Source organism: Rhea pennata, chromosome 4 (genome assembly GCF_028389875.1).
Source record: "Rhea pennata isolate bPtePen1 chromosome 4, bPtePen1.pri, whole genome shotgun sequence".
Classification (NCBI taxonomy): domain Eukaryota; kingdom Metazoa; phylum Chordata; class Aves; order Rheiformes; family Rheidae; genus Rhea; species Rhea pennata.
In genome coordinates, this window is record NC_084666.1 from 52,513,507 (window position 1) to 52,536,817 (window position 23,311).

Here is a 23,311-nt window from a genome sequence, read left to right on the forward strand (position 1 = left end):
CATAGTTCTTTCTTCGTATAGCATAAGACACTGTGATGAATATTATGTGGGAGGGAATTACTAAATGCTAAAAATTTCTCTGATAGAAAGGTTTTAGATTTTGGGTTTGCCTGCTTTAAAATTGTTGCCTGCAAGTGAAATAGTAGCAATGTTTCTTTTGGTTAAAATGTTAACAAATAAGTGAAGCTTTTCATAGCAGAAACTGCAAGCCCTCATTCTGTTCTTTCGTGTTGATGTAAGGCACTGCTGGAGACAACGCTGCAGTAAGAGCGTCATCCAGCCCAGAATGCTTTGGAAAAACCTAATAGGTCAAATTCTGCTTTTGCATGACTAGGAGCACCACAGAAGTCTTTTATGATTGCTGGCAGGGTCTGGCTGCAAGAGCTGGGTCGGAAATTAAGGTCAAGGGTAGGACTTGAAGTCAGCGACCTGCTTGGGTGATTAAATGTTCCATAGTGTGATATATTTATTTGTTTTAAAGCAGTAGGTGACCAAAGAGCTTATTTTTCAATATTGTTTCTGTTGATGTTGCAGGAGAAACACAGCACTTTAAAAATGCCTTTGCGGGGAATGATGCCAGTGTTATGGGGTTACCACTTGCTTTCTATTCAGGAATGTATGCTTACTCAGGCTGGTAAGTTGTTCAAACCTATAAGCACTTGCTCTGAAACAAACACTAATATGCTCTAACAGAAGCACTTATTTTTATAAGAAATTGAGCAGCACATTCCACATCTTATGCCAAACAGCATCATCTAGTGAGAGGAGATCTTGCCACTTTTCCAAATGCTGGGTAGTTATTCTGCAAGCAGCTCTGCTAAGGAAAGAGAATTCTTTTACAATAAACAATATGTGGACACTCACTGTCCTGTTAAAAATAACAAGCCCCCTCCTCCCCAAACAGACATATTTCAGTTCTTGAGATTAGAAATAAAGGCAGCAAGAAAGGAGTGTTCCTGAATTCTCATTAGCTGTTTTAATAAAAGGCTAAAAGTGACAATAAAGCTTTGATTTTCCTAAACAAGCTAGTAATTACAGGGAAAACAAATCTACCAGCTGTGAAAAAGTTATGGTGCTCCTTCCCACTTGTGTGGACTTCAGCCTCTGCAGTGCTTAAAGAGTAAGAAGGGAACCATGATAACTTCAGTTAGACCACAAAACAAGGATTAAAACTGAATTCTTATGACTTTTGCTCTAGCAGATAGGACCTTGCTTAACAAGAAGTGCAAGTGGCTTCAATAGAAGTTAAGTGCTATTCATTGTGAGCAGAGGCATGAGAAGCTGCCTTCAAGTAACCTGCTCAGAACTCGCTTTTAAGTCCGTTCCCTCTCCTCCACCAAACTACATGGCAGCTGGTTTGAAAGACGCTGCTCTCCTTCCAATCTCCCTTACGATTTATTCCTGCTTAGCGAGGGCTCCACATTGCACAGTGCCAATGTGCTTTGCAGCAGAAGCGTGGAGAAAGACTACAGTGCGCAGGCTGCATTTATTTTGAGATAGCTTTGTCTGCAGGTCTCTCCTTTCCTTTACACAGCCTCACAGGCAGTAAAGTCCTTTAGCTGGCACAAAAGATGAGGGTTGAGCGATAAGGGCTTTATTTATTTAATTTTGGGGGACAATAGGCTGGGTATTTGAATTCTCTGCTGGTCTGCAACTCCTCAGTTGCAAGAGCATTATAAACATGCACACTGAAGTACTGAACAGAACTTTTATATTAAATGGTGGGGGGAGAAACCCAAGAGAGTCTGAAGCCTTTATCTGTGTTATAAATACACATATATATATATATATATAGAGAGAGAGAGAGAGAGAGAGAGAGAAAAGAGAGCTTGGCATTTTGAAGCCTCAAAGAAATTGAACTGATTATATGGACAGTTTTTGTGTTGCTCACTTCCTCTCCCTCATACAACCACCTCTCTCTCTCTCTCATATCTGTACATGTTAGGTTTCTTGCTTTTAAAATATTACCCTTACTATACCTTTTTGTAAGAGGACAATTTTCTGTTGTTTCTTTCTCATTTCTTTCCCCTCTCCACCTACCATTCTAAACCCCTAAAATAAAAATTGTCTCTGTTTTTCCTTTGCACTGTCTGACTTTTTTCGAAGGTCTTTATTTGCCACTTATAAAAGAAATTAGGAGGAAAAGATCTAATTTGGCTAGTGATTCTTCCAAGCTGCCTATTTGTCTTTGTCACCAGCTCGAATTGATTGCCTCGGAGCACAGAAGAGCAGACCATTAAGTGGAGTGTCAATACCCTTGCACTATCAGTTGCGCAGGGCTAAATCAATCCAATAAGCTGGATGTGAAGGAGCATTGCAAGCATTGGTGTTGTGCCCCAGGATGCTGGCAGAATTTTATGCATAGCCTGTGGCACTATTAACATTTAATGATACTGCTTTAAAATACAAAACAAAGGTAGTATCACCTATATATGTCAGTTCATCCTGCAAAGAGCAAGTATAGTCTACTGGGTATATAAAATGCTAGGTGAAAAAGCATGAGCAGAGAGAATGCAAGGAAATAGGTCTTGCCTTAATCAAAGGAGTGATGCAGGACCACCAAAATTAAAGAAGGACCCAAGTACCTAAATGTCTTACTTGTCACAACCCATCTCTCCCTTGAAGTACTCTGACCCCTTTTTTGTGCACTAGGCACTGGCAAGTAAAGAAACAGGTACTGAGGTGGATATGTAAGGTGGCAAATCTAATGTTACAGGTTTTCGTGCAGGATCACAAAACTGTGTAGTTCAAAGCCTTGGACTGGTGTAAACTTATTCTGCTAACCCAGATCTGTTCCAAGAGTTGTGATGGAGAAAAATTCCCTCAGACTTTCTACAAGGTCAGGTATCATCTGTTTATCCACTAAATTGGGTCAGATAGCATTTATCTTCCTGTATCTGGCCTAAAAAGGAGAAAGACTGTATAAATGCCGTATTGACTGGTCTGTTCAAGTAGCCCAAACGTGACTTTGTGCCCCAGCCTGATCCAGCCACATCTGTGTGATCCAGCACTGTGCAGCCTTAATATTAACTCCTGCAGAAGTGGGTTCAGTGACCTTGAGGCTTACGGTTGTGTTGTATGCAGGGCTGAGCCCCATGGAGAGTTACTGCGAATTCACACGTGTGTCTGTGTCTTGCACGCTGCTGGAACACACCCACAGTGCAACCTGCTCTGGAGGCTGTGCAAGGGTAGGCAGGGTTAATATCCTGCATTTGTGATTATATATGCACCATAGTAGTGATAAAATCCTGCTTTTAGGAGAGATTTTTGAGGCTTCATTTATTCTTGTATGCTGATAAGACTTAGCCATAGTTTGTCAGGGGAAAAAGCATAAAGCCATTCCACATAGACGTTACAGAGCTTTTGCCTTTTTGCTTGCCTTGCTGTCCTTTCCAAGAATTGTTGAGCAAGCTTCCCTTCCCGAGCGTGAGGGTGAAGGAACACGAAATCCCCCGCTCTCCTTAGCCCAGAGGTGGGGCTGCAAAGAGCCTGCCGTGAATCAACAGCGCTGCTTAACTAAAAGCACCTTGCCGATTCTTTGGGAAATTCATTTAGAATCATTTACCATTATCATACATTTCGTAATTGTTTTTTTTTCTAGGTTTTACCTCAATTTTGTTACTGAAGAAGTGGAAAACCCTGAAAAGTATGTACCGAATGTTTTTCTTGACTTGTGAAAAATGGTTATAAAACTTAAAATGCTCTAAGAGAAGTAGTGATCTTTAGAAATTCTGCATGCTGGTCAAGTTGCTTGCTTTCCAGCAGTTCTGATATCTATTTGAATTGCAACTGCTTGAAGATTTGCTATTTTTGGCCTGTCATGACCTTGTTATGTATTCTGCTTTTATGTGCACAGAAAGCAGAAAACTAAGTAGATCTCCAGGGCTCTGATTCACCCCCTCAGGATACAAGTAACTATCAGCGGCGTCTTTCAGTGGAAGTTACTGGTATCCTGTCAGGGAAACCTTACCCAAGAAACCTACCTGCTGCAATATTTGACAGTTTTGCTATGTTTAAATATTAATCAAATACATAGTTCTACTTGTTTTAGATGTCTCAGAGTCACAGGATCTTGAATTCACACAGCACAGCCTCCGATCTAATTAAGCCTAGCTGGGAATATCGGTGGGAGCCTGTTTTGAACCAGAGTCGAGCACTCTCAAATTGCCCATCTGTAAAATACGGAAAGAAAAGCTGTACTGTTATGCAGAGTTTGATCTGGCAGATCTATTTTGGTAGATGCGTTTTGGTACACGCAACCTGCAGTAAGACAATGTTAGTCCTTTCTAGGAACTATAGGAAAAACATCTTCTCAAATCAGTTTTTTCTTTGAGGAAATCATTTGTGTGATAAAAATTATTGGGTATATATCAATTAGTCCATTTTTTTAATAAGATACTTGGCTTGAAACCAAATAATTTACTGTTTGAAAAGGTTGCCAGCACTCTACATTCAATGAATTAAAAGTTGCATAATTGAGACATACTAAAAAATCATCATCAGTGTGGAGCTGGCTGAAAGTTTTTAGATGCTTTTTCAGTCTGAGCAGACAGAAGACTGGCAAATCCCATTATTTCAGTGTCTCTGCAGGGTCCTAGATGTTAACGGGCTCTTTGATGTGACGTGAAACACAGAATTTACATCTGGAAGCTGAAACTAGACAAATGCAGGTGGAAAATAAAGCGTTAATATTTAACAAGGAGGTTGACTAACCACTGGGATAAAATACAAGTGTCACTGCTGGATTCTGCACTCTTCGATTTGAGATACAATACCTTTCTGGAAGCTGCGCATTAATAAAACACAGATCATTTAGCTCAGTGTGCGAGTAGCTAGCTAACACTTAGCAGTCCTGTGACAGCCAGGAAATCAGGCTAGATGATCTAGTAATAAGCCTAGGTTTAACCAGTAAGGATCTGTTTGTTTTATAAAGTCAGAGGAAATAGATATTTTTAAAAAGCACATGTTTTAGTGTTGAAAAATCATTTCATGGCAGACTGGCTGAAAAAGAAATACGAAACTAAGCAAATGGGTTAAATGATTCTGGTCCAAGACGTGGAATGCTTCAGCAGAGCTGGAGGAGATGGACTGGTAGTCGGAGCTTCGGTGACGCGATCAAAAGCGTTTGCTAGAAACAGTTAACGCAATTGGTACTTTGTCAAGCGGTTCCCATCAGTGCTGTGTGATGGTTTGAAGCACGCATGTGCCTACCACCCGACAGGGCTTTTCACGTGGTCGTGTCTCTCTGCAGTCCTCCTAACTATATACGATGGGTAGCTGAAACTACTGGTAACTTCTGTTTCCTGTCTTTTGGTTTATGTTGGCTTTTGTGCGTGCGTGTGCCGCTCGTGTTAGATGAGCGCGTGCTTTTGAACATGTTGCCCTCTGCTGCTTAGGACAGGAAGACGTTGTTCCTCTCTCTCGCTAAGCACCCGTCGGGCCACCACGTTGCACCCCGTTGCGTGGCAGCCGAGGAGAGCGCGGGCTGGACTCTGGGGTTTCGTGTTTCCCGGCGGCCAGGGCGCGAGGAAGGGAGACGCTCTCCTCTCTGCCCCAGCCCGGCAGAGCTGCTCTTCACGCGGGCTGCTCCTGGGGAGCTGCCGAAGGTGCGAGGCGCAGGGCTGGGCTAGCCCAGCTGATCCCTTATACTCCGTTAAAGCACGGCTCTGGAAAAAAAGCAGCGCGGTTTTACGAGCGTAGTGTTGTTTCCTCCTGCCTCAAAGCCGTTCGGGCTTTGCTTCATCACTCTTCTTGTTGGGTTGCGGTTTGAGAGGGCGACAGAGGAACATGCATAGTGTTTACCGCGGCGTGTCTCAGATCACAATCTCCATGTAAGGGTGCAAATGCACAGGGGAAGAGATGGGGTCTTTAAACGTTGCCCAGCAGCTGGCAGATGATAACCAGACTAGCTGGACTGCTACCTGCTGAGATCTCCTTCAGCCCAGTGCCACCCGTGAATAGGCATTTTAGACCCCCATGAACCTGAAACAAAACGAAACGGCAGGAATATCTTTTTTATCCAGTTGCTGCCTGTGAATTGCGCTGGTGGGAAGACGTCACGCTGAAAGGGACCCTGCCCCGCGGCCCTTTCCCACGGGGCAAGGCAGCACGGACGCATCCAACTAGCGCAACCAAAAGGCGCTTGGGAGCAGGGAGGGCAAATGCCAGCGGTGGCTGTCTCGGCTGCCGCCCGGCTCAGTGCTAGGGTTGGGTGAGCCACCGGCGATGCCGCTGAGCAACACACAGAGACCGAGGCCTTTATCAGAACTTACCATTTTTTATAAATTCTTTGAGCTAAAATGCTGGTTTTTCTTTCCATTCTTGTTGTATACCTCATACTTTAAAGAACACACATAGCTCTGCAGAGTAGTTTTTTTTTCTTTCTTTTTTTCTTTTTGTTTTATTTTTTTATCAGGAAGCAGAGGGATTGCTTTGAACTACTTAGAGTTTGTAACAGCTCCAGGTGTGCAATTTGTAATATTTGTCAATGGTTAGGGATCCAAATTGCCCGTAGGAACAAAGGTGAACCTGGCTCCTTCTGCAGGAAGGTGAGACATTACCAAGGTAAATGTTTGCTTGAGAATTGGTCAGAGTTGCATATTTCCAGGTGTGCTGCAGCTTTGGAAGTAACTGAGAGCTGGTGCTTAGCTGTAAGATCAGCAACATCTCAGTCTTAACCAGCCTCCTGCAAACCTGCCCCGAGAGATGTACCTGGGGTGGCACAGAGCAATTAGATCACTGGGAATACAGAAAATACTCTAAAGGAGAGAGAAGCTGCAACAGAGCTGCCAAGCGCCCACGTTTGCGCAGACCAGGCTTAGGCTCCTTTTTGCCTGGGAAGTCCCAGAGCCCATCTCCACTGCAAGGAGGGGGGGGGGGGGAGAGAGAAAGATGGGCCAGAGCCCTAGAGCACATCCAAAAAAAGCACAGGGAGATGGAAACATCTGCAAGGTCATTTGCTGGACCACAAAGTTTTCAGAATGGGGATTGCTTGGCTTGCTGGCACGTGCGGTGCTGGGAAAGCTGACTGGAGCCCAGCAGATACCCCTGGGAAGCACGAGGGTGAAAGGCTGGGGAAGGGGCTCCAGACCTTCCCTGGGTGAGAGCTGCTGCTGCGGAGGGGCTGCTGTGCCTGGGGAAAGCGATCCTGAGCGCAGTGGTCTGCCTGGACACACAAAATCGCAGAATTAGGTCTATAAATACTGGGGACCTGAGGCGCCGAGATGCCTCGGCGATACGAAATCCTGGATGCAGAGAGCTGACACACAGGCAGTGGAAATGAGCCACGTGGAGAGAAAGCACCCTTCAGATTATTGAGGAGAAAATGGAAAAGGGAAGAAAGAAAATTAAGACTGAGTACCATTACCCTTTGAGCAGATTTTTTTGGAAGCAGAGCTGATTTTCACTTTGGAGATGGTGCAGTCCCCCTTTTGCACACTACCGAGGGCATTAATATAACCCAAGTTATCAAAAGATGTAAAAGTAGCCGTGTCTATCTCCTGCTAAAACCTCTTCTATTGCCTCCTTTCTAAGCCTGGACTCATTTCTTTATTCCTCGTTGCTAATCAGCTGCTCCTGTCTAGCATTAGCAGGGCCTGAGGCAACATGAAGCTGGTGTTAGTTTCACATGGGTGGTTGCAGGGTTCTACTTATTTAATGCATCATATTTTTTTAAAGTAGCCTGAAATAATTACATTTTCAAGAGTATTTGGAACAACATTGAAATATAATAACAAATCTCTTTTTATTTTCACTTTTTTGAAAGCATACTCTGCATGGCATAATGATTGCTATTTGAGATGAAATATCTGAATAATCCTCAAAGCAGAGCTTCACTAAACTAACCTCACGCAGCCATGTCACGCGCAGCTTTGATCTTTTTGGATTTCTTAAATTATAAGTATCAGCCCTAGCCAGACTGAGGTTGTATTGTACTGTCTAACTAATACGGGAATGAAGGAACAGCCAGATTCTCTGAAAGAGAATTTTCCACCTGAAAATTTACTGCTCCGTGTTGCCTGGAGCAGTAAATTCAGTGGACTGGAAATCAAACATGTTGAACTTTCAAACTCATTTCTTATACATAGTCTTTGAGCTCATCTGTATTTTTGGGTGTCTATTCTGTACTTTCGAGAATCCAGCCGAGCTTTTTCAATCAAGACCCTCGGAGCAGCTCCGGCCCGCGTGGCCCTTCCCTCCTCCCTCCCTCCCCCGTGGAGCAGACCGCGGGATCAGCGCTCCCCTTTGGAAGCGGTTTTTAGGAACCGCAGATGAGAAAATAATTATAGGGGAGATTTCACGTTACAGCGGTAGCATCTAGAGAGCCTAATCAAAGTTAAGGCCAGATTGTGTTAGATACTGGCCAACGAGAATCCTATTTAAAAAATTTTATGTTCTAAATCCTCAGTATGAGCAGATGATTAGCCTGAAGGCTTCATGTTATAAAGATCAGTGGAAGAAGTGGAAGAGAAAGAAAATATTATTTCAGTGTTAGAGAAAGGAAGAGAAAACTTGAACTCTTTAATGACTTCAAGCAAGTTTGTGATCAAGTGGGCAACTAGAGCTATTGATTTGCAGTCCTCTTGTAACTCAAATCATATTTTTCTTCGGGGATATAAGTTTTTCTTAGTGCTGTTGTTACACATGGGAAATATTTTTGTTTTAATGGTCTTCAAAATTAATAGTGTAAAATGATGAAGAGGAGATTTTTAAAGGACCCTGAGTCTGAAGATATTTTATATCAAAAGATTAGGTTCCTTAGCAATTGCAATTAAGTATAACTGCTATCAAGCATTTTTTTCCCCTAAAAGGGCATTTCATTTGCAAATATTCTGTTTCTGTTTGTAAAATAACTTTGGTCCAACCCAGGCAATCTATCATTGTTTAAAAAGTTACACAGTGCAAAGAACACATTATTGAGATGTATAGTGTTTATAAGCCTGGCCTCAGATTGATAAATCATGTCTTGTGCTGTTGAAAAGCCGAGAAATGAATTGCTTTGCTGTGACCTTGGGGTCTGAGATTAGTCAGTTTGTCTATTAGATTTTTCCAGTGTTCTTCTCACTTCATTTGTTCCTCCTTTTCTAAGGAGCTGAGAAGCTGTGGACGTATAGCAAGTCACCAAGGCTTGATGTCATCAGACATTTTGTAAAATCAGGGCATCAAAATGTTCAGTATAATCTGTTTTTATATCAGGCTTAAACAATCTGAGTGTCATGTCTAATTAATCTTGTGCATGCCACCCATTTGTATTAATTAAAGCTATAAGTCACATTCGTGTCTCTGAGTGAGAGAAACTTGTTTCTCGAGGTTTTTTCAGTGCTTGAGCATCATTGAGCTGCAGATGGATAGGAGGAGAAAGCCATCTAAGATACCCAAGCTATTCCAACTCCCTGCTTATTTGTAGCCATCTGATTTTTGGCACTTCACATTGGGATGCGACCCCTTCCTAAAAGAGATCATAAAATTGAATTGCACTGCCAGTGCCAATCCAGACACTGACTGCATTTGTGTGGCAGACCTAGTAATCACAACAGAGAAAAGTATTTTTTTATGTTAATGAAGAGATGCAAGTCATTGCTTTCTGCTGCTTTGTTCATTTTTATTATTTTATAATTTAAAGACAAGGCCTACTCCGTAGAGGGATTATCTTAGGCACCAGAAAGTGAATGAAGTTTACCTCCCGGTAGCTGATGCGTGTCTATCGTTAGGAATGCCCCTTTATCGCTGTCTTTTGTTCAGGAAAGAGCAAGGACAGCATAGGTAAGGCACTGAGCTGGGAGCCTGGAGATCTGGCTCAGGCACAAGCATGCTGTGAAAATGGAGGGTGAGTTATTTCATTTGTTTTCTCCTTCTGTTTCCCTCCTTTCTCTCCTCTCTTCCTTTTCTCTATCTGTTTTGTGAAATAACACGTTCTGCCTCCTGGTCTGATTTTGGGAGGACTTGTGTCATTCCCAGCTTGGGGGTAAGTCATGGGCTGCAGGGAACCGATTAAGATTATTTGGATTTAAAAACGTCAGAGTGGACGACCAGCACCGAAGGCTTTAGCAGGTTTATTAAGCGCCAGGTGTGGCTTCTTTAGTCCTGTAACAGCTCCCGTGGTATCAGGCACAAGTGCGGGTGCCTGTCGGCCCCTACCCAAATGCGAAAGTAACTCGCCCCCAGGGGTATTTCCCCTGGGGATACAATCTCCTTTTGAAATCAGGCTTGGACAAGCCTTTCTCACCAGGTAGCTGGGCATGAATACAGTTCCTTCCTGTTAAGCCTGAAGCTGGATGAAGGTGAAGGCATGCTGCCTGTAGGAGCCCCGAACGGCTTCCGCGCCTGGGGACTGAAATCTTTCCTGCATTATTCTGTTCCGCCAGCTCATAAAAGATACATTTGACTCCAAGTCATTTTGTTCATGTCAGGCCACAGTGCCAAGTATTCGATGCAGAAATTATAGGATTACATTGTAATATTTTATCTGGAGATAATCAGAGGAGACAAATGCTAATCTTTCAAATATTTTGCAGGGCCTATTTGCTCATGTGAATTCTTCAGATTACCTTAAAGTGAAAGCCAGGTCAGTTAAGTGAGCATTTGGATTTTTTTCCCCGCATATTGTATGTGTCTTGGATTATTTTTCTATTTGAATACTTATTCTCCATCATAGAAGGACAATGTTCTATTTTTATAGCACCTACTTCTACATGTCATTTTTCTCAAAGTCTTACTCTTTCTAAAATTTACTGTATCTAGAAATGTGACAAGACGCCTAAATTGCATCAATTATCTGCTCAGCATCACAGAAGATAAAGGCTGTAGGTGTCCAAACACTGGGAAGTGATGATAGATTCGTCAGAGTTTAGATGTGCTCTGTGTCAGGCATAAAATGGTAGATGCACAATTACATCTTCAGACTTGTGTATTCCTTTAACGAGGAACTGAATTTGCCAGATATGGAAACCAATTTAGTAGATACAACATCCTACTGAATCAAAACCAAGCATGAGGTTTTCTATTGGTAAATTGTCTAAAAAAGCCTTTTATAAGAATCGTACTCAGTAGTATTTGTGCATGTTTGAGAGGGAGAAAGAGACAATCAGCATCTCACAGGGGAGCTGGTTTGCCTGCATGAAACTGTTCTGGGTGAAATGAACTTTGCTATAATTTTGCAGTTTTACTAAGCTTGTTTACTACTTACTGTTTGCAAACTTCATATCATCTACTCAGTCATTATAATTCTTTATAAATGCTTGGTAACTCATTTTGAAACTAGGTATTTCAGTCTTAGATGTATATTTTTAGATAGGTCCAGACTTCTGAAATCTTAGTAGAAGAACTATTTTTTTGCACTTTCTTAACACAATTATGTTTTAATTATAGGATATTTCTTGTATTCTCTTCATACTCCAAGCTGCAAATAAGCTTCTATAGAGATCCACCAGACTTCCCTCAGGGTTATATCACTTTTGCTGCTGCATGTCAGTGAAGGGAACTCTTAGGATGGCAAGTAAAAGGATCTTGGGAAAAAGGTTGCTGCTCGAGCAGCAGAGCAGATGCTCTGGTAGGTTCAGCTGAGCCTAGCTTCAGCTGTCTGCTTATGTCTTCCCTCTCCAGCACAGCACCCTTGGGAGAGGTGCTGTTAATGCCCTAACTCTGATAGTCTATTGGATCTGCCAACGGTGGATGCAATTAAATAGTCCCCATGTGAGACAAACGAATGTTTAAAAGGCTGCAACTCGCTTCTGGGCTTGCTTCAGGGATTATCTGGGGTAGGATTTGGTGAGGGTCAGTGAATCACTAAAATATTTCCGACTGGCTGGAATGAGGAAGGGAAATTGATGTTAACTATGTTAGCAGCTTGAGTTAAAACTGAGGGACAAGCTTAATATGGAATTGAAATTGGTAACCCAAACTAAAATGGTCAGTAATTTTGACCTCACTTCTATTGGAACTAGACTTTTAGATTCGATACCCTGAGTTATCTAATATTCTTGCAGTGTAGCCCTAGCTTTGGCACTGCGGGTTTTGAGAGCTCCAGCACACTAGCTATCATAGAATCAGTAAGGTTGGAAGGGACCTCTGGAGATCATCTAGTCCAACCTCCCTGCTCAGCAGGGTCACCTAGAGCAGGTTAGACAGGGTTGCCTCCAGGCGGGCCTTGAAGATCTCCAGAGAAGGAGATCCTTACAGAATATCTCATGATTCACTGAAGATACAGATCTAGTTCTTTAATCCTAATTTCCATGCTCACAAAAATTCCTCATACACACCTGGGACAAAACCTGTCCCCCGTGTCCTGACTAGAGGTGTGCCGTACAGGTCCAGTCTGATGCGACCCCGACCATACAGGCAGAGAAGGATCCTGCAAACCTGAATCTCCTGCCTTGCCTCTGACACAGGCACTTCTGTGCCTGAGTAGTGCTTTGACTTCAGCAGAGGAATATATGCAGAGACAGTATAGAGGCTGGGGAAATGACTCACTGCACGAATTCACCTGTCATCTGGAACAGGAATCAAAGGGAACAAAGGCATCTGCAGCAGGAATAACATAAAGGCTGTAGATTTTGTCGGGCACCTTTCCTCTTTCTTACCTCTGCAAACAGTCTCAGGCAGCTGCTGTATTTGTATGCTGCTTTCCAAAGGTTGCGCGTTTCCCTTGCATATTTAGGATGGGACTGACCTAATGAAAGTCAGTGCAGTCTATAATGCCTAGGAGAGCTGGTCATGTACAGCCCACCTATTTTATTATTTCTTTCTATGTTTTTCCTTCCACAGTTCCTTGCCTTTCCTGACTCACTGTATGTTTTCTGGTGCTCATATCAATGCAGAGGCCTTTGGTGCAATTCCACACCATGAGAGACAAGTGATCTTTGGGTGCAGTTTTCAGGCACTAGTATCCTTGTCAGAGGTGGCTGCTTTTTAAACAGCAATTTGGCATTTGAATTGGTTCTCTGAGAAGGCAATCCAACAGTATGTTAAAATCACCCGACTTTCTGTCTTTCTCTCTTCTATGTTCCCTTTGTTATCTTCCTATTTTAGTGTAAAAAAGTAGCAGAAATATGAAGTTCCATTTAGAAATTGGCTGCAATGAAGAGCTACTTGTGACCGATTTTAAACTCATAGGCCAATCAATATGTGTAAATATCAATTAGAAAAGAGAATAATATAATCTGCAGTGTCTATAATGGTTTCAAAGATGTACCTTGATCGTTAGTTAAGACAATGGGGATGTCTCAAAAAATTACTGTTGAAGACACTAATAATTCACTCTCTATGGAAAGAGGCAAGGTCACTTGTGTAATTTTACCTGTTCTAACATTTATATTCCTTGTATAAAATGTTCCTGCTCACACAGAAGTCCAGCTGATGGCCATGGAAATACTCAGGAGCAGGAAATGCAGATTTAAATCCTTAAGGCTTGAGGATATAACAAAGAAAAATTTAGTAGCCTTTTCCATCTTTTTGTTCTGTTTTATTTTGGTAGAATTAATTATTATTTCCTACAGTCAGAGTTAACTTACAGCATGTACCTGGGATGGATGCTTAAGGACAAATAAATAGAAAAATAGAAGAACAAAGTAAAATGAGTGCTACAGATGCAGGGTTAGATCGGTGCTGAGGTGCTAGGTTTTAGGATACTCGTATTGATATTAGTAGTGCTGTTCTATCCCAGTTATTACTGTTCAGCTTCTCCTAATTGTCTCATACGGTTTCTGATCCCTGTAGGTTGTTAGACTAATAGCCTTCCATGCTTTAAAAGTGTAATAAAGATACTGCCAAAGGCGCTGGCACAGAAATCAGAAAGGCAGTCAGCTACGGCCGCGGCGGTGGCTTGCCTCCGAGCTCGGGGTTTCGCTGGCGTTGCAGAGCGGCTCGCGTGCCCGCCGCCCTCGTGGCTCCCTTCGCTTGCTGTTGCGATAACCGGCCGAGGTGTGCTTGCCCTTCCCCTGCTTCGAGGTTTGTTTATGTGAATCACTGTTACCGTGAATCAGCCCTGCTGGAGAAGTAAAACAAACGTTTGTTAGCAGTCGCCCCGAGGAGCTGGCAAAATCCTAATCGGCTCTAACCGCAGGCTAATGGAAGGCAACAGCAAAGCGGCGCAACCCTCCGCGTCTCCCCTGCTCTGCCTTTAGCTTCGTTTTCACCGTTTTGGCACCTGAAATACATGCAGGTCTATTTTAACGTAAGCTTCACCCAGGCCCGTAGCATCTGGACCTCTAGAGGTGGCTGCACGGGAAGCTGGCAGTATGCTCTCTCTGAGTTTCCCAGCTGAATATTCACTGCAGAGATAAAAATTTCTGATGTACTGTTTAGAAACAGGGCTCCAGAGCTGTAAGATATGTTTTGTTTTACTGGAGAGATCGCGGGGGTCTCAGGGTTAAGCTAGTTTGTCTCTTGGCTGCCGTGAAGGTCCCAGCCTTTGGTTAGACCTTTTCTTTCTTTTTCACAAGCAGGTAGCTTGACCCAGGGGCCTGACTGAATCCACCTGAAAAGAGGTGAGGGAGCAGAGCATTAAGGATATGCAGGAAAGCAAGTAAACTCATCAGATTAATTAACAGGTGGAACAAAAATAAAGTTGTCCCATTTGGGATCAGCTAAACTTACGTTCACACGCTTGTAACTTCAGCTCCAGCACTGTAACATGAGTCTGACATTTCAAACCTATCAGGCCAAATCAATAAACCTTTTGGCTAGGTAGGAATGGCCAATTTTGGAACTTCTTTTCCAATGAACTATGATGTATTGTATCTCTTTGTATATGAACGCTTTGCATGAAAAGCCCAATTGTACTTGGCTGAAAACTGAGGTCAGGCTTTGCTTTGGGCTCAGAGCAGGATAAGGTAACAAAACATATGTACACATGACGTGTTTCAGCGCCTACCTTTCGATACAGAGCGCAGTCACTTTAACTCTCCCCAGGCGCCCACATTTATTGCCTTAGGCCCTGTGGATTTATTCTTCTCGCAAAGCGAGGGTGCAGTGTGGTGATGCAAGCGTCAACCCCCCCCCCCCGGCACTAGCACAGTACCAATCACCTGAGATAGGCACTTAAAGCGGCCAGCCCACGAGCCTTCACAGCTGCTGTATCACCATTCAAACCCGGAATGAAAGCACGTGTGGTTTATACTGCTTCTTTCACGGTCGTGCTGCTCTGCACTGTAGGCAAGACCCTCAGGTTTTCCCTTTCTCCTACCTGAAAATGGGAGTTTTGTTTCCTCTCACATTAATCCCTCTATTTCCCTATTCCCATAATGTCAGTATTTCCATATTTAGCAAACCAGTGCAGTACTTAGGTGCTTAGCTGGTGGGGAGGGGATTCTGGGCTCTCTCCTGAGTGCTGGTCCGAGATTTGAATTTGGATTTCAAGTAGCACTTAAATGTCAGAGTGAAACCCAGTAGGAGCCAAGAAATTCCTTATGAAGTTGGGTGGGTGTAGGTCAGTCTCTGCTAGTGGGTGCCACCAGCACAGTTAGCATCCTGTGTAAAGAAAAAAGGGGAGTTTCTGTTCAGGGCTCCCACGCACATTTCCCACTGCCTGTAAAAGCACGCAAGCACCCACGGCCTCTGGGTAGCTACGTAAGCAACGACCACTTGCTTAATTCACGGTTTAATGTTCTGGTCTGTACTATGGGGCTTCCTTTCCCAGTGGCAGAGGAGGAAGAGTTGCTCTGTACCCCCTTCGTTTCCCGTTCCTTTCCCTTTAATGCGGAGCCTCAGAAATGACCAAGTGCAGACTCGGTTAGTACTACATTAGTGCAATATTAGCATCTTGTTAAGCCATTAATACTAACCTTTTACTTAAACTTCTTCTAAAACTTCCATAGGCTGATGATGGCAACTACCTGACAGGGAAAGTGGGATGGCATTCTTTGACTGTATAAAATACCAAATGGAGGAAGAAAACCAGCAAAGGAAGGGACTTCTAAAATAGCAAGGGTAGTAGGGTCTTAAGTGGTATTCATATGCATACAGTTTTATAACTGTATAAGCAGTTATGACCACCTGCCATGCTGTCAAGAGTAGTTATCTTCTGTTAAAACAGTGTAGTAAAAACGGCTGTAATAATAGTATTATCATACACACCAAAAGAAATATGTTCTCTTGGTCAGCTAGCAGAATAATGTATTCAACTTTTATCACAGGCACTTTTGGATGAAAAATTCAACAGGGTTGTCTTATTTGCTTGTTCAGCTTCAATCGGTAGTGAATTGCTGATTCGCATTTAAGTGATATGTCTATGAGTGTGTAATAGTCACACCAAAGCAAGACAATCGGGCTTTGTGCATCTCGGCCTCGGATGTGTGCATATAGTTGTGAGCGCTCAGATTCACAGTCCAGCGCACACCCCTTCCCTCCAGGGCAGCCGCTTTATGCGTGTGCTGATGTTCTGGAAGTAGGTTGCTTCCAGTGTAACTTGCACTTTGGTATTTGGCCTTCAGTATTCTGGAATTTTAAATACACAGTGACAGTGGTATTTTATTTAGAGAAAAGAATATTGTTAACTAACATCCCATAAGGGTTTTCAATCATTTAAATTACAGTGTAGCCTCTTTCCATGAACTGTAAACTAAGAGGATTTATATAGGATTATAATGGCTCCAGAGGAGCTGTGAAGTGAATAATCTGCATTTTACAAGTTGCACTGCTGTGGCCTATTATGTCAATCCTCATTCACTTGTAACACTTGTTGTTGAACAAGTACTGTTATTTGCATCCTCACTTTGTCATTATGTTTTGCTTGTTGTAAAAAAAAAAAACTATATAATAACAGTATTTAATTTTTTGAAGTATGATGGAATGAAGTGTCCCTTAGAAGAATAGTTTTGATACCATCATTTGACATTTGAAAGGATATAACAGCAAAGGAGAGACTTCCATAGATCATGAGGATGGTGGAGCACAGGAACACTCTGGTGTGACAAGAGATGTAACTTCTGAGTTGGGTTATTTTAGAGAAAAGAAGAATCACACGTATCATATAGTGAAGGAAGGACAGGCATTTCTGTTTTTTCATACCTACTTTTACAGAAAAAAAAGATGCTAAGTAAAAGAAGATAAAATTAAAGATTTACCCACAAGGAAGCATTGAAGACCATGGAACTGCTTTTTCTTGAGTAAAACATCATTAAAGGGTGAGCTTCTTGTGGATCTAAAGAAAGTATTTCTATAGATGTGAAAAAAACAAACAAACAAAAAAAAAAACAGAATCATGTTAGCATCCTTTGTCTGTAATTGTAAAGGCCATAGGGAAAGTCTTTTCCCTAGGTAGAGGCTATGCCAGAGGAGAGCAGAGCTGCCTGCAGAGCGCCCAGGCACCGCGTTGACTGTTATCAGACACACAGTGATGGCCTCGAGGATCCACTCTAGAGCCCAATGAGTTAAGTGTTCTCCCTGCTTCTTAGAAAATACTTTTCTCTCTGAAGGCCCAAATCCTGTGATCTACTTTGTGCTCATTTTGGTTACTGGAGCAGGCCTTGCAAGCATTTTTGCTGAACCAAAACCTAAATTTGTCCTCTTCCACTTACCTGGTATTTTCTCTGGGCTTGCTTTCACATAAAGTGTCAGCAAGAGCAGTGCAGGGCAGGAAGGAGAGTGTGCTCTTGAATCCCAGAACACAGGGCTGTTTGTGTGTTTGCCTGCCTGGCTTTTTGATGGCACCATTAGACAGTTTTTAATAGGTTATTTGCATTTTTTTTTCTTTTTTGGAGTCAGAATAAGAGGAAGTGTAGCAAGTCTTGTATAACCATCATTATCACTTTTGTTTTGAGACTTCAGCATGCAAGAGTAGTGCATCGTTGACAGAGGGTTCCCTGAACAGCATGCCATCGCAAAGATGAGCGCTCTTAAATTCCTAAGTCTCATTGACCATACTGTCCAAGATCATTGGAAACAGGTTAATAATTCTGACCATTTCTTGTCGCTATCCAATCTGAAATATCTTTAAGGAACTTGATCTGCAGAAAGACTTCAGTATTAACTCTCTAAGGGTTACATTTAAGATTTCTCAGCTTGGACACTAAAAATATATATATGCTCTTCTCCTATGTATGTGATTGTAGTTCAAGAATAGCATTATGAAATTTTAATGAGAGATGATTTCAGCTATGTGCTATTTCCTTTCCTAAAGTAATAAAGGTAATTATATATATTTTAAAGTATATTTTCACGTTTGAACACCATTCAGGGGCCTCCAGTTACTGGACATGGCAAAAATGAGTAGCCCAGCTCACACCTGGAATTTTCTGGAGTTCTCATCCCTAACAAGAGCCTCATTTCCTTGCTTCTCAGACACAAAAACCAGTTTACCTGCTGGACAAACCCCTTCATAGCAATGCAATACTGTTAAAACATCTCCCTTTAATTTCATAACTTTACAATAATTTTATAGCTTTTAAAATACCAATGCTTCAAGGCACCCACAGTTACCATATTTTTTTTCATTTTGAATTCCTTCAGAAGAAGAGCCTTTCTTGGTAAATGATATTTCAGTTTCCATGGTGCTCCTTATTACAAGTAGCTGCTCTTTTCATCACCGAATGGTGCAATTTCCATTCATGCCGAAATATCAATGGTAAAGTACAGCAGCAAATTGTTCCTTTATGAACCTTGTCATTGTGGAAACTCTCCTGTTCAAAATTAAATGTCAAAGAATTGAACAAATGCGAAAAATCTGGCTCCTTCTGCACACGCGCCCACATGCAGACAGAGTCCTCCCGGCGCGCTGAAGCATTTGTCTTGCGGTGTTACGGTACAAAGTTACTAATACGCTCGCGGCGGTGCTTCCTCAAAAGCGCGAGCGCAGGAAGGAGGGGGCGGCGCTGCCCCAGGCCCTCGGCACGAGGCGAGCGAGGTGCTTGGCATTCAGGCTGTTTTTTCCAGGCTCTGAACTCCAGCGGTTCGTTTGGCGGATGATCGCAGCCTCGGCAGCCTGCTCCGTTGCATTACTCAAAGTGTCACTGCGCCGTTTGCCGCTCCATAAATCAGAAACACATGTCCTCAGCAGAGACAACAGAAACACAGACAGGTCCAGGCAGCGTCCGTCTCTACCTCTGCCCCGCTGCCTGCACGTGCTCAGGCACCTCCGGCAGTGTGGGAACGGGGGTGCTGCAGCCAGTATATTATTTAACGGGATTCATTTTGCAGCCACCATAATCTCTTCCCTGGCAACGGCATTACTATTAACGTGGTGGTCATTCTCTGCTGGCCTAGGTTTCCGAGCTGCGAGGCCTGATCTACCCATTTCCCATCTCAGATTCTCTTGGTTATACTGCTAAATTCCTCTCCAGTTATTGCCAGCTCCTTGCCTACTGCAGTTTTTGTGCTTTGCGGGAAAGCAGTCATGTAGGACTGCAGCTTTGTTAATAGTAAATCTGCAGGGAACTTCAGGAGACTCCTCCTTTTCCTGCTAAAAGTGATTCTGCCTGGGGAAAGCAGATTCCCGATCGTAAATGAAGTGCTCAGAGATTTCATCATTTCAAATTCCCAGCAGAGCCTTCTGCAATAAATAAAACAACTTTTAATATGCAATTACATCTTCACTTCCTGCTTACTGCATTTATTTGAAGCCGCACAGCGAGGTGTGTGTTTGTGCGTAGCAGTTAAGAGGAAGCTGCAGAGCAGGTTCATGCAGTGCAGGGTGGAGGAAATGCTTTGAAATGCCCCACTCCGCTTCGTTTCCATAGGTGAGCTTGGTGCAAGCTGATGCTTTATTTTTAGAATCTCATGTCAAGTTTGCGGTTATAGCTTCCTTGCCTCCAAGTAAGCGCTGTGATTTACTATTGCTTCTCATCATAATCTGTGCTATCGGCAGTGCTGTAAGCACTTTCAGAAAACAGGCTAGGGAAGAAAGTAAAATGCTGGAGCTCGTGAAAGAGCGGAGGTGCTCCCTTCATCTCCTGATTGAAAGCAAGCTACACATAATAAAAGACAAATCTGTGGTTTTGGGTCTCTGGTAGAAAAGGTCACAAAATTTCTAGAGTACATAAAGTTCTCTCACAAAAGAAATAAACACAGGATGTCAAAGCACTGACTTTTAACAGATGCATGGAAGTAGTTCATCAAAGTGATGATTGAGAACCCAGGAGTGGCAACATATTTGCATTCGAATCCTCCGGGCCTAGGCTAGGCAGCTTTTTAAAAGACAAGTGTTTGTGAAAGACAGCAGAAGGTGCACTTTTAATTAGAGGTCCACTCTAAAGCCATACCTTTATTGCAATACCTTAAATTAATGGTGCTGTCTCTAAAGACGAACAACCATACGTAATTATTAGAGATGACAGCCACCACCCACAGAAGGACCGAGGATCTTCGCTGTTATTTTCTATATGGAAATTCTAAATACAGATCCTTGACCTGCTGCTGCCCGGTCTCTTGAGATCTGACTTTTCACCAGTAAAGTCTCCTCTGTTATCTATAGACAAGCACACCTGAGAGTAATCCAGAGTTCCCCAGGGCAAGCCTGACTCCATACGGGGGTGACTGGGCCTGACTATTACAATAAGAAAGAAAAGCTAGTTTGGGTCATTGGGACCTTGAAGTCCTTGGGACGGGTGGGACTTAGGGTCAATTTACAGTGTGACATAAAAGCCAGGTTTGAGTATTCGTATATCTCTTGGAAACTGTAGTGAACTTTATACAATCGGGATGCGCCAGAGATAATCTGAGGATGTTTGATATTGGTGCTTGATGGACATACGGAAGCGGTTTATCAAAGAACCAACTGAGAAGTCGCAGAGGATGGTATAAGGCTTATGTTTTATGTCTCTGTTTCATTTTTAAAAGTGCATTTTTAAAAATAAACCCCCCTTTTACTTGCATTTCACATTGCTTCAGCAGCTCTGTGTGCTACCTCTTGTGCTTATTATTTTTTGGTGCTTAACAGTATTTGTGCACTTGCTCTGCAAGCAATGTAGTATGGCCAAGCAGAGACAGCGTGTCTAATGTTTGGTGTTGTAATCTCAGTGTTCCTTTGTGGATTTAGCTGTTATTTTCAATAACTGCTATATTGTCCTAGTTTTCCTTGGGAATACTAGGAATGCTAGCCACTCCATGCCAAAAGATTCAGGATCATGTTGAACGTAAGATCTTTCTTTAGCTTTTATTCCAAGTTCCAGATGAACCAGTTCGGTCCACTGCTCTTCAAAGAAAAGTGTTTTATAAAAGAGATAGACTTATGCCCTGGACCGTGACATAAATGAATGCCTGATTCTGGTGCGATTTGGATAACCAATGGGAGCTAGTACGTGATGTGATGGCTGCCAGGTTCAAATCTCTAATAAAATAAAACAAATAACATTGTGAATGTAACAATTACCCCAGGCTCTCAAGGGCTGTTGACAGATTTGTTTCTGCTTCGTGCTGCAGCTAGACGTGTTTGTAGAATAAGATGCTATGGTGAACAGCGTTAATCTCTATGGTTGGTACTCTTCTAGGTCTTAAGTTTTAGCCAGGAGCAAATTTACGCTAATTCACTTTTTTTAGGGAATCCCACTGGAAAAGGTATTGCAAGCATTTGAGAAGTTAATGAAATTTACTGCCCTTCCCAGCACATTTATAACACAGTTTCACCCTTCGAAGCCAGTTGGTCATAGAAAACCCTTTTTATGAAGTGCAACCAATTATAATCCAAACCAGTGAAGTCAAACACTAGGAAGAAAGCAAGTAATTAGACACACTAGAAGCCTTTTTCTCTTCTTACTAGGTGAAAGAAAGTGAGAAACTCTTTAAAGGCAGACTGTGGCCTGATTCTTCCCTCTATTATGCCAGTGGCGTGCTGCTGTATCTCTGCCAATGTCAAACATACAGAACCAACACATCGAAATGGAGAATGAGGTCCTTTAACTCTCACTCCAGCAGTAACATCCATGGAGCATGTGGTGGTAAATGAGAGCACACCTTTATAGCTAGTCTTTCCTTTTTCATTTCTCCCCTGGAAAATCACAATCAAAAGAAGATAAAGAGAAGTCACACAATTTAATAGTGTCTGAGCTGCAAGCCCACAAATAGCAATTCTAGTCTGGAACATAAGGATAGAGCATACTGGGAGGCAGTGAAAGGAGAGAAGCCGCGATCTGCTGAGGAGCATGTTCATGACAATAAACAAAATAATAATAGCTCATTGCAAAAAAAAAGGGAGGGGGGAAGCCTGGATCCACGTTAGTATTTACAAATATGTGGATTCAAGATGTGCTGTGATCATACCACACCTTCTGCCTCTATATTTCCTGACTCCTGATTTTGATTCTGTCCTGGGAGGGGGCATCCTTCTAAGTTGTGGGTGCTCATTTTACTCCGTCTCTTATAACAGATGAGTAAGCTTGTAATTTTTTCATACTCTTATGTGGTGGGAACCATTTGATCCTTTCACTGTAATGAGCTGTCTAGTAGGCTCAAGACATGAAAAACACGCAGCAAAGGGAAGTTTATGTCAGAAAATCCTGCTTTGTTGTCCAGGGTTCAGAATTACCTTAGCTCACCGTGTTCATTTTGTGCAACAAGAATGGCCACCCTGAAAGGCCTAGAGAAATAGGTTGGACTCTGGAGCAGGGTAGTTACCAAGCCATGACTGTACATCTGGTCTTGCACTGAAGTCCTGGGGTTTTTTAATTACCAGGGCTTTCTTGCTGTCTTTAGTGTTGTATTTTTTCTCCCCTACATAAGGTTATTTGGATAAATTTGTACTTGTGACTTCTTCAACCAAGCTTTGGCCCTATGGACTGTGCAATGGATGAATAGATTTTAAGAGTGCCAAATTCTGGAAACAGTTTGTTTGGAAAATTGCTTAACAGATTGCAAATGATGAATAAATTATTGCACAAGGGAACTTTTGAGAAGGATCTTGAAACTCCTGTGGTGGTAAATTTTGAACAGACTAAAGAAATACAGAACCTACAGGCTCATGCTCATGCAAACCAAATAAAGCTCTTTCTGGAAGCCTTGTGAAGGAATTAGGAATTTTCTTCTCTCCTTTTTCATTTTCTAAAAATATGTTACATTTATTTATATTGATATATGAATATGAGACATTTGTTTATATTTATATATTTATTTAAATGTAACATAATTATCTTCCACCATTAAGATAACACAGAAAAGATGTGATTTGTCTCATCTAACTTTACTAGCAAATAATTGTTTCTTTAGTCTCTCTAATAGTCCAGACTGTTCTCTTATATTTCTTGACTGGGTCTCATTGACACAGTCTTTCCCAGGACAGTAGACCCAGACTGAGCATTTGTAACACCCAGATTTAAAGGGAGTGCAAGGAAATGATTTTGGCATGGCTGCTAAACAACAAAGGACGTGCAGACAACATATTTTATGC

The 23,311-nt window shown here is 42.3% G+C and overlaps 1 protein-coding gene across 1 annotated transcript in view; it reads left to right on the plus strand.

Annotated features, from left to right (window-relative positions):
• SLC7A11 (solute carrier family 7 member 11) overlaps positions 1 to 23,311 on the plus strand; it is a 57,785-nt gene that overhangs the window by 17,724 nt on the left and 16,750 nt on the right. Inside the window, exons 5-6 of the mRNA XM_062574787.1 lie at positions 535 to 634; positions 3,602 to 3,646. Coding sequence (XP_062430771.1) covers positions 535 to 634; positions 3,602 to 3,646 — 145 coding nt within the window. The remainder of the gene's footprint in view (positions 1 to 534; positions 635 to 3,601; positions 3,647 to 23,311) is intronic.